The following is a 12,014-nucleotide window of genomic DNA, read 5'->3' on the forward strand; positions in this document are numbered from 1 at the left end:
ACCTTTTATGATAAAGTTGGTAATTTTTAAAAAGATTTTATTGCTTAAGGGTAGATTTAGACCTGCTGTCTAACCTCAAAGACAATAACTGAGATTATTTACAAAAACATAAGCAATCAGTCGTTGCAAACCCAAAGTAAATATAATAGTGATACTTAAATGACCAATTTGATAGTTTTTAAAAGCAAATATCGCAGAATTATCCAACACATTTTCTGCACAATAAAACAGCTTTTTTTTAATGCTAAAACAGAGCTTAGTTTGATAGAAGTTCTTTCCGTAACTAGGAGCAATATCCATCAAGCTAAAAAAAAATCTATAAAGTATGCACGCAATGCCTACGAAACTATACCATAACCAAAATCGTTAAAAATATGCGAAAAATATGTGCATAAAAAGAGTTATTTATTTATGGAAATTAAGAACACAAAAGCAAAAACTCTGAAAATTCTATAATTTGTTTTTTAAAAACTTTAATATGTCAACCAATTTTCTTGGTTATCTGTGGAACCATAATCTTTATCTATTGTAAAAAAGATTTGAAGTCTGTTAAAAAATAAAAAAAGATGTGGAAAAATATATTTTTTGTCAATCTTTTTTTAAAAGTCATTAAAAAGAAGTCAATTTTAATTTCAGTTTAGACTGAAAAAAAAATTAAAAAATTAATATTTAAAGTTGTGACTTTTTCAGTTAAGACCTCAAAAGGAAACTACTTATTGCTTCAGTGTTATTTTTTGTTTTGTATTAAGATTTAGTTTTATTATTTTTATCACTCTCATAAATACAGTCGAGAGTACCATTTGACGAAACAATAAATTTGAAAGAAACAAAAAGTTGGATTACTTTGTGATTGCTCTTCATTGTTTCTAATAATACAGACTTTTCAATAATACAATAATAATGAACCAAATACTTCAGAACATGAAAAAATTAGAATTAAACTCCGCTTAAAAAAAAAAATATAAATACAACCCAGTGGGCACAAGATGTAAAAAAGACGTCTTTTGAACGTCTTTTGAACGTTTTGGACGTCTTTTGAACGTTCAAAAGACGTCTTATTTAGGTCCTGTGCCCACTGGGAAATAGTGGTTTTAAATATAAAACACCCTTTAACAATACAATAAATAATGCAATACAGTACTTTTATTTAGAATATAATTATAAAAGAGGATAAGAGAAGTGGAAAAAAAAAGAGGATTGAAAGTTACATAGCTACTGTTAGTTCTTATAAACTTTACAAGTTTAAATTTATTTCTTATTGGGTTACAATAAAACTTTTGGGACAACATTACCTTGCCAAATATATATTTGATTATATACATTATATAGACAACAAAGTAATTTATTCGTAGAAATTCTAGATAACCTAAATAATTGTTTTTACAATAATTTAAACCATATCACTCAATATAGTTTAAAGTTTTGATCAGAATCATCAACAATCGTTTTTTTATATTAATTTTTTTTTTGTATAAAAAATTAATATAAGTTTCAAAATCTCCTGAAACGTATTTTACAATATTTGATTTTTTGCAAAATTAAATTTTGCTTTAATTTCTTGCAAAATGGCGAGCTATTCACTTGCTTTATATTTAGCTTTTAACTGGTTTTATATTTACTCTTATGCTTATAGTTAACTTCAAACCTGCAACCTGTAGATATCGATAGATTGTAACATTATTTCTAGCTACAAAGCTAGCTTCAATGTTTAGCTATTGACTAGCTAAAGATCTAATATAATGTTGCAGTATTCATATTTATTTGTAAAGCTGGGATATCTAGATAGCAAAATATTGTAATAAAATTCCAATGTTACAAGTTTATTTGTTAATATAATCATGTAAAAAGTTAGAACTTGGGAATTTGATTTAATATAATGAATATATTAAATCAAATTCTCAAATACTAATTTTTTAGACGAATTTTTTAAAAACAATCATGCAAAAAAAAAAAAGGATTAAAATACTATAGAAAAAATAATCAAAATATACTTTAGCTAATTGCTAGCTAGTAGCCTATTTATGAATATTGCTAAAAAAATTGGTTTTTTAATTACTACCAGACGCTAAAAATTGCAAGCTACAAAACTAGTTTTGCTTGCTTATTTTAAACCGGGTTGCTTTATAAAAAGTATTTACTTTAAAACTGTAAGCCATTGTGGTGATTTCTTATAGTTAAAAACTTTTTTTTTTGTGATATTATTTAATTACTTTTTAACATATTTCCTCAGATAATCCATATTTGATAATATTTTAATTTAAAAAAAAAGAGATTTTCCATATATTGTAGTTATTATTTTTAGCTTCTCTAAATTTACATCACACATTTACCTGAACATCAATGTTTGATTATAAACTCCACATTATTTTTATATTTGAAAAAGTTTATTAATTCACTTATATGGATTATAACATACTGTATATCAAAACATAAATATGTTTTTTTTTAGATTATATTGAAATAAAAAGAGAGTTTTCTTTAACTCAAGGTTCATTAGTTGGAACACTAAATGTTTTACGAAAAGAGTATTTTGTTTCTTTTAATGTAAAACCTGTAACTTACTCTAATATTTGTAAAAATGTTCTTCATTTAACCTTGGGTGGAAATATAAAAACTTATGGTGACAGAAATCCTGGTGTGTGGTTTCATAATGATGGTTCTGGTAGAGCACGTATTTATGCCGCAGTTAATGGTAATTTTAAATACTACTTTGATACAACCCTACCACTTTCGTTGGGTGAATGGTCCAACATAAGAATTTACCAAAGTATGTACGACGGTAAATATTGGTTCTCAGTCGATATAAACGGTGTCAATATTCATAAAGTTGAAAATTCTGATGCTAGAGACTTTAAAAATATGATGGTGTATGCCTCTGATCCTTGGTATTCTGCTCAAGACGGTTCATTATCGGATCTTCAAATTTTCAATGGAAAACTGGGTAGGTTTAAAAGCATCTAGCTAGAAAGTTATGACGTGATTTAAACTTATTTTATTATAAATTTTTTGTTTATATAATTAATTTACTTTATTTGTAATTATATTTTTATTAAACTTATTTTTAAAATGTTGTTTTTATACAATTTATTTATTTATATCATCCACCATACGGATAAAAAAAACAAAGTTTATAAAACTAGTAGTACTATTTGTTTAATGTCTAATTTAGATTCTTCTTTGAAAACTTTGTTTTGTCTATTTTTCGAGTAGCATTCTTTGTTCTCTGATAATTTATAAATTCGATTACTGTTTAAAATTATCCGATTCCCTATTTAAAATTGTCATGTAAAACATGTCAATAATTTTAAATAGGGAATGCAGATTAGTTTATATTTGCTGTTTGGATTGTAGCAGTTTTTTGTGTAAAGCTCTGATTATCCCAGAGAAATGTTTCAGTTTACTATTGAGGCTTAGGGAAGAGTTGTTAAACTAGTTGTTTATTGTAACTGAACTTTTAACTTGATAGCCCTATTCCTGTAGCTTAGAAAAAGTAGAAGTTTGCAGGATTAAATTGCCTGCATAAGCAATAGTGCTAGTGTATATACCACATAATGTTGTTCCAGCATCTTATTTAAATTATGTAAACAAGCAAGTTTACATTATTTAAATAAAATGTACTCTGCAATCTGTTGTAAGTTTTTTTTTTAATTTATTAAAATAAAAAGAGAGAATTCTTTTGCATCATTTAGTTTATGGTGTTTTGTACATGATTGGTGTTTTGACCATGATATGATAGAGAAAATGCAGAAATCATTCTGTTCAAAACATTATTCCCTTTCTAAGATAACAGCAACTTTTATTTTTTTGCTTGCTGTTTGAGTTTCTATTGCTTTTCTACCTAAGTATATATTTCCTAAAAAATCAGAATGGTTCTAATAATAAGTTTTAATAAAAAATAAGTTTTAGTAATTTCTTTCCTAACGTAATATGTGATTGTTTTGTATTTTAGCATGTAAATTAAAACTAGGGTAATACTTTCGTTGTTAAAAACTTGAGTGATGGATTAACGGTCATTTATGTTTAAATGTGAAGGAGGAAAAATTTAACAGTAACTAAAGCATACTGATGATTATTTAAGACAGCAAAGTCTAAAATAGTCATGAGTATGCTTTTTTTTTGGTTAACTATCATCAGTATGCTTATTTACTGACTACTAATAAACGCTTATATATTAGTTTTAAAATAAATTTTTCAGTAAAGGCTAATAAATTCAATTTAAAATGAATTTATCAGCGTTTTTTGTTGAAAGGTAAGATAAGCACCATTAAATTTATCAAATAACAGGAGTTCATTTAACTTAAATAATTTAGAAAATGCCTAAAAAATTGTCATAATATACATTTTAGTACTTTACTAAATATATTTTCTGTTAAATCTAAACTTAAACAGTTAGATCTTCTGTTAAGTTTAAAAATTACGGCTAATGTAATTCACATAATTGAATATATATACCTTTAACTTAAATAACTATATAACTTTAAAATATTTTTCTTCTAAGCAAAACAGTGTTTAGGTTAGTAATAGTTAAGCAATAAACAAGAACTATTATAACTACTTAATTTTATGGTGATATAAGTTACTATTATCTTAAAACCTTATATTTTTACATACTAGAATTCATTATTGGCAATGTCACTACTCCATTATTGAAAGGAAAGTTAATTGCTGAGATATCAAAGTTAGATAAAGAACATTTAATTTCATTTGATATTTATCCTAACAAATTTAAATCTGGTTTGCATAACGTAATTCATTTTACTATTGGTTCCAGTGGTGGTAGTTACGGTGATAGAGTACCTGGCATTTGGTTTAATGAGGACTCGAAAGGAGGACTTCGTATTGATTTACCAATTAATAATAACCCATTCTACACATTTTTTTCAAAATCTCTTGATATGCAAAAGTGGTCAAACATTGAGATAAGTCAAACTTTAAAAGGATCTATTTATTTATATATAATCAAAATAAATGGAGAAAATGTATTCAGTGAAATTAACAAACAAGCTCAAAGTTTTAATCACGTAAAAGTCTTTGCATCAAATCCCTGGCATAATGTTCAAGATGGTTTAATTAGAAACTTTTTTGTCATCAATGGCAATTAAAGTATGTTTATTTAATGCTTATATCAAATATATCTACACACACACACATATATATATATATATATATATATATATATATATATATATATATATATATATATATATATATATATATATATATATATATAGTATATATATATATATATATATATATATATATATATATATATATATGTATATATATATATATATATATATATATATATATATATATATATATATATATATATATATCACTTTTTGAAAGTGTCAGTAGCCTACAAGGGAGTTTATTTTCAAAATTTGGTTTATGATCTTTTAGTGTTAAAAACGCTTGCGCTGGTGCGAATGATTTAATTCTAGCATTCAAATTAATTGTTTTAGCACTGTTTTGGCCTTTTAAATTAATTGAATTTTCTTAGTTTTTCGGGGCTTTTGCGTAGTTATTAGAAATATTATCAGGCAGTAATTTGTGGTGATTATCTGGAGCAATTTGGTATATGTTACTCGCATTATCAGCAAAAACTAAAATATTAGGGTTTGATTTTATATTATTAATGTCTAACTTGAGTTCTTTTTGAAAATCATTGTTAATGTTTCGAAATTTTAGTGTTTTGGTCAAGTGTAATAAATCGTTTTCAAAGTTTTCTAGGTTAGAAACAAATGGTGGGGCATTTTTTGTGAAAAAGAAGTGAACTGGGGCACGTTAGTAAAATTAAATGAGATAAAATAAATAATATTGTTCGGAAAAAATTAAATTTGCAACAGTGGAAAAACACCACTGATGTTATAAATTGGTTTTCTTAAACTAGTCATAAAAATGAATGCACGTTTATACAATTTGATATTAATGATTTTTACCCCTCAATTACAGCAGAAACTTTAGATAAAACAATAGAATTTGGAAAAAGCCACGCTGAAATTACAGACGACACTGTTCGTCTGATAAAACATTGCGGAAAACCTTTACTCTATTTTAATAATGAGACGTGCAAGAAAAAAACCACGCACGAATGCTTTGATGTAACAATGGGAAGTTACGACGGAGCAGAAATTTGCGAATTTGTAGGGTTATATATTTCAAATTCCCTAGCTAAAATGGTGTATTTTAATCAGTTAGGCTTGTACCGCAATGATGGCTTAATAATAATGCAAAAAAAATCAGGGCCTCAACTTGACAAAGTCAAAAAAAATATTGCAGAAATTTTCAAAAACATTGGCTTCAAATTGAGATAAACATTAATTTAAAAATTGTGAATTTTCTTGATGTCACATTTAACCTCTCAGAAAATTCTTATAGGCCTTCTAAGAAACCTAATGATGAATTATCGTATATTAATACAAATTCGAGTCATGCCCCTCAAATCTTAAAACAAATTCCCATTTCAATTAACAATAGACTTAATCAAAACTCCTCTAATGAAAATATTTTTAACTCTTCCAAACGCGTGCACGAAGATGCTCTTAAAAAAAGCGGATGTAAAAAATCACAAACAATATTTTAAACATAAAAAATACTCAAAAGAGATTATGCTGTCTAAACATGTTTGGCAACTAAAAGAAAAAAACATTAATATTAAATTAAACTGGTCTATCTTAAAAACTGCGCCTGCCTATAACAACATTTCCAAAACATACATACGATGTTTACAAGAAAAATTTTAAATTATTACTCACTTAAATCAAGAAAATTTACTGAATAAAAAATCAGAATTAATTTCTAAATGCAGACATGAAAATAAGTTCCTTTTAAAAAATTATAAAAACAAATGACCAGTCCAAATTTATCCTAATTCTAAATAATTCTTTTTATGATTTTTTAATTATCTAATGTAGTTGATGCAACTTCCTGGATGCAAAATACTACAGTTATTACATAATTAATTATAACAATTTCCAACTTCCTGTGAAACAATTTTTCTATAATTTGAAAATTTTTTTATGATAAGATATTCTGCCGGATGAATCAACTGACGGTGAAACACAGTGTTGAAGTAATCAAAAATTAGATAAGTGTTTTTACTTATTCCACTTTAATTTTTGTATCAACACTTTATTATTAGTATAGAAAATAAAAAGCACAATATTTAGCTACGCACATTTTCTTTTTATTGAGTTAATTTTAAATGTGTGTCAAGGATCGTTACGTAATAATGAATATTAAAGTAATTATTATTATTAATTATTTTAAATCAATATAAAGAAAATAATCAATATATAGTAATTTAAAAAATTTAGATTTTGTGTTGCGTATCAAGTACATTCTGTATTACTGTTTATTCACCTCTAGCTATTTAGCACTAGGGCTCTTGATAATCTTAAAAGTGCCCGCCCGGATACCCATCAAAATTATGGACGGTTACCCTTTAAAATAATATTATTTTCTATAAAGTTTATTCCTATAAAAAAACAGTAAGTCTTATTTAGTAACATCATTTTGTTTTATGAGTCCGTCTTAGACAGGTTTTTTATGGCTTATAAGTTCCAGCGTGTCCAATATTGCGAGTCCCAAAGATACTTGCCGTCATTTGACCACCTGCCCAGCACTTAAAAAACGCATTCAGATGGCATATCATAATACCTGCAGATTTTAGGTAAGATGAGGTTTGCAGTTAATATGAAGTTTTTAGCTGTGGCGCAGTGGTTTGATTTCTGGCTTAGAACTAAGACATTCATGGTTCAACGCCGGCTCAAGCCCATTAGCAACATTGCTAAGAAAAGGCGGTGTGAACTTCCTGAATAAATGCTTGATCTTGGTCCTCTGTAATAAGACCAATAGGTCTTTTTGGAATACCTTAATAGCATGAAAAAAAAAATGTATGCACATGTACTTTCGTTGTAAAGTAAAATACTTATATTTTCCATCACACAGGTTTTAAAAGATTTTTGTCCTTAATTATTGAACAAAATATTTAACAAATTAAAAAAGTTCTGCTTAACGTATAGGAAAACGCCTAAACACGAATAATAACAGAAATAATTAAGAAATAACAAGTCGGTATCTGAATCAGAAACTCAAATAACTTTTGAACGTTATGTAGAATGTTTTCAGATATTTAAATGGCCATAAAGAAATCGTACCTACTAAAATTTTTGACAACAAGTTCTTCAAGATATCCTTATAAAAACTATGTTTATAGATTTTTAAACTTATCAAATGACAGGTAATCATTATTTAGTAATGCTACAAAAACAGGAATCAATGGACGGGTACCCGGGTGCCCGGATATCCTTCGACAGCCTTAAATGGTAGAAAACTGAATGTCAAGTTCTTGATAATTTCCAGGTATAATGCAATGAGAAATCAGTTTAAAAAATGTTAATTAGGTTCGAGTCTAAATTTTTTTTCTACAAACTTCTAGAAGTGCAAGTCAGATAATCTTGCATCGCTTACAACAAGTTTTCTGATAAATATATACATGTTTTTTTTTGTGTTTTGTTTTTTTCTTTTGCCTGTAAACAAAGGTCTTGTTAGTTTTGAGAATAAGTTTCCATTGACGAAATATTTGCTGAACGAATTGTTTTAATGATATTGATATTTGGTTGAGCGATTTTTATTAGCTAAGTTATAGTAAATTGTAAAATATAATATATACATATATGTTTTAAATAGAGTAAAACCGGGTCAAACCTCACACTTATCATTACAAATTAAATAACTTTTTTATTTTTATTTTATTTTATTTTTTTTCCGTTTTTTCACTAATAGATAGGTATTAAAAAACTACACAAGATAATATAAAGATAAGTTAAAATAATAGTAATATTAAATGTAAAAAAAAAAAAAATGTGTGGTTTGTGGCGACATTCTGATAAAACTGCACACTTGAGAAAACATAGAATTTTCTAAATTAAAACTTTTTTTTTGTTATTTATTTTAATACAACGTATATTTAAGAAACTATATAAATTTTTACATTTTTTGCAACAAAAAATATTATTTCCAAATACATATTTCTTTGGTAAACATGTTTCTTTGCACAACCGTTCCCGACACATCGAATTCTCGCATTGCAACGTTTCTGTGTGTTTCTGTATTCTACCCTTTTTATATTTTGCAACTTTTAATTGTTTGGCTGCTGGTACTTGTTCTTCATTATTGTTTTGCTGAGGTTGCTCAGTATTGATATGCTCAGGCATTTGAGTACTCGGCATAGAAGGTCTACGCTTTGCGTTAAGTTTAGCATCTTTCACTGCTTCCTTATTTGCTTTTTCTTATTTTAGTTTAAGGAACTCGATTACATTTTCTTTGGTAATACATTTTCCGCCAAGTTTTGACATGCTGCACTGCTTCAATTTTTTAACATGCAATTGATTTCTGGCTTGAAAAAACTGCTTCAACTCAATATCGATGATGTTTTTGCAACGCTCAATACATGCTTGACACCTATCAAAACTTGAAGCTGGTGTAGTTAAGAAAGATGGTAATCGGTGTGCAGTTGGAGTAAGTGCTGTGGCGGCTGTTGAAGATGGTAGAGCTGTGTCTGAGCAAGATGGTGTAGGTGCTGTAGAGGCTGCTAAAGTTGGTGAATGTGGATTAAACGTTTGTGTAATTGATTTATGTTGTTTTTGTTAAGTGGAAATAAGCCAGTGTACTGTAAACCAGCGATTGCATGCAAGCGTGTAAAACATTTTCAACTCTTGTACAGCAGTTTGAGCAACGGTTGAAAATTTTTTTTATCTAAGTTTTTACATTTTGAGTCTTTGTAATACTTTGCAAGAATTTCTTTCCGTGTTTGTTTGACATGACAATAGAAACCTCAATCCAATGGTTGTTGAATATGTGAAAAATGCTCTAGTAGACAAATCATGATTATATTGTGTTTTTTGCACAGCAATACAGCTTTCAAAGTAATCTGAGTTGTATGCCCTCCTATTACTAAAATATGAGCACCACCAATTCGCTCAGTTTCGGTTATAAGAACTTTTTTCAGCCATTCAATAAACGTATGGTGCTCCTCCAACCTGATTTTGAAATTGAATATTACTACTTTTGGCATTGTATCTCAAAAATAGTGGTGCAAAATGCCCATTACCGTTGCAGCAATTGTTTATAGTATAATGAATTTTTTCATTGCTGCAAGTAAGTTAAAATGCGCGTCTTATCTCTTTTCGACACCATACGGTTGCTTTGCCTTGACTACCCGAAAAACCTGTTTCATCACAGTTCCAAATATGCGACCCAGAAGTTGAACCAGTCTGTTGATATTGTTTGGCGACTCATTCAAAATAACAATCAATTATTTCAGACGTACATGGAGCGGCTCTTTTAGATGCTAAGTTATCCGGTTTTCTTGTTGAAATTTCTTTTGACCATCTCTTAATAAAGGCATAAAACCAGTCTTTACCAGGCTTGCCATTTTTGAATAAGTACAATTGATCTTCGCGTTTAAGGTAGCCACATACAAATTCAAGGATTTCATTTCGAGTTAAACATAACCCCAGTCACCAAGTAATTGAAAGGCATCCACCACCAATTTTTCCGTTTCATTTGAAAGTATCGATGTTGTACTAGAGCCATGGAAGCATTTTTTGTTGTTATTTTTGCAATATTTGAGCGTTGAGACTGGAACGTCATGTTTGAATGCAGCTTTTTTCAGTGATGTTTTATTCTCTTTCATATCAGTAAATGCAGCTAGTATATTGTCTTTCTTGTATGCTTTTGTTTTTTTTGTTGACATTTTAAAATGAGTGAGTTAAATTGAATCGAGTAAGTGATGATTATATTGAGAAATAATATAACAATTCGTTCTTAATGAATAAAAGATGATTATATTAACAAATAACATTATAGTTTATTTTTAATTAATCCGAAAATAACACTAAGTTAATCAAATGAAGATAGGCGCTAAGTCATTTACAAAAAAGTAAACTAAGTAATTAATCGAGTGAGCGGTTTTATCAGAAAAAAGTGTTTTTTTTTACTTTTTTGATTTTTTATTTAAACTTTTGTTCTCGTTGAATAAAAATTACACTATCAAAATTAAATTAAACTTCCGAGAAGATAGTGCTCAAATAATTTTTATATCTGTATTGGTACAAGCGCTATATAGTTCGCAACGATAAAAAATATATAAAAAATTTTGACTCCCAGTTAAAGTTGTATAAAAAAAGAAAGAAATGAAGTTGAACCGGTATTTAATTTTATCAATTCGAATAGAGGAGATGGTTCTGTAATTGAATCTATTTTTATTCTTTTCATATTTATATCCGTTTCGTTTTTATTTGATGATTTTGACCAGTGTGCGGCTGATATGTTGTTTGACTCTGCTTAATCAAAAAAAAAAATCTTTTTAAATTCTAATTCTTTTCATTAATTATAATTTGATCAACTTTTTTTTTTATTTAATGTATCGTCAAAAAAAGACTTTATCTGATAATTTTTTTTGATGTTGTAGATTCAGAGTTCTTGTTAAGTTTGAACCTTGTTAAGTTTGAAATTTTCTCAAAAAAATACCTTCGGGTAATTTCTTGACTAAATTAAGAAAAACTGCTTGATTTTTTTGCACACAACTTTCTCAAACGTTTTTGCGGTCTATTATTTTTGTTTTTTTACCTAATTTTAAAACTTTCTTAAAATTCAAAAAAATAAATAGTAAATCTTTAAAAAATTACACAATTTTTTTTTTTTTTAGTTATAACTTTTCCCCTTTAATTAGTTATGTTTTAGTAATTTTTATGTGAAAATCAAGGCGAACGCCAAATATATCATTTAAATATTTATTTAAAAAAATCGTAAAAATGTTTTTTCATATAATGATTTAGATAAATAATTGCGTCCGTATTTTAGTCTCTTTAGACATTGTGCAGAAGAAGTTTTTAAAACTCTTTCAACATCAGGAACCATTTCTTGATAATTAGACCACAAAGCAAAGAATTTAACTTTGATCTTGTTTTTTTACTCCATATGCGAGAATCCCATATAAACTATTG

The 12,014-nt window shown here is 27.3% G+C and overlaps 1 protein-coding gene across 1 annotated transcript in view; it reads left to right on the forward strand.

The window, feature by feature from the left end:
- The window catches only part of LOC136081866 (uncharacterized), a 151,011-nt gene that overhangs the window by 118,811 nt on the left and 20,186 nt on the right, over positions 1 to 12,014 (forward strand). Inside the window, exons 10-11 of the mRNA XM_065800168.1 lie at positions 2,450 to 2,941; positions 4,615 to 5,103. Of these exons, the coding sequence (XP_065656240.1) occupies positions 2,450 to 2,941; positions 4,615 to 5,102 (980 nt within the window). The 3' untranslated portion in view covers position 5,103. The remainder of the gene's footprint in view (positions 1 to 2,449; positions 2,942 to 4,614; positions 5,104 to 12,014) is intronic.

Source organism: Hydra vulgaris, chromosome 06 (assembly GCF_038396675.1).
Source record: "Hydra vulgaris chromosome 06, alternate assembly HydraT2T_AEP".
NCBI lineage: Eukaryota > Metazoa > Cnidaria > Hydrozoa > Anthoathecata > Hydridae > Hydra > Hydra vulgaris.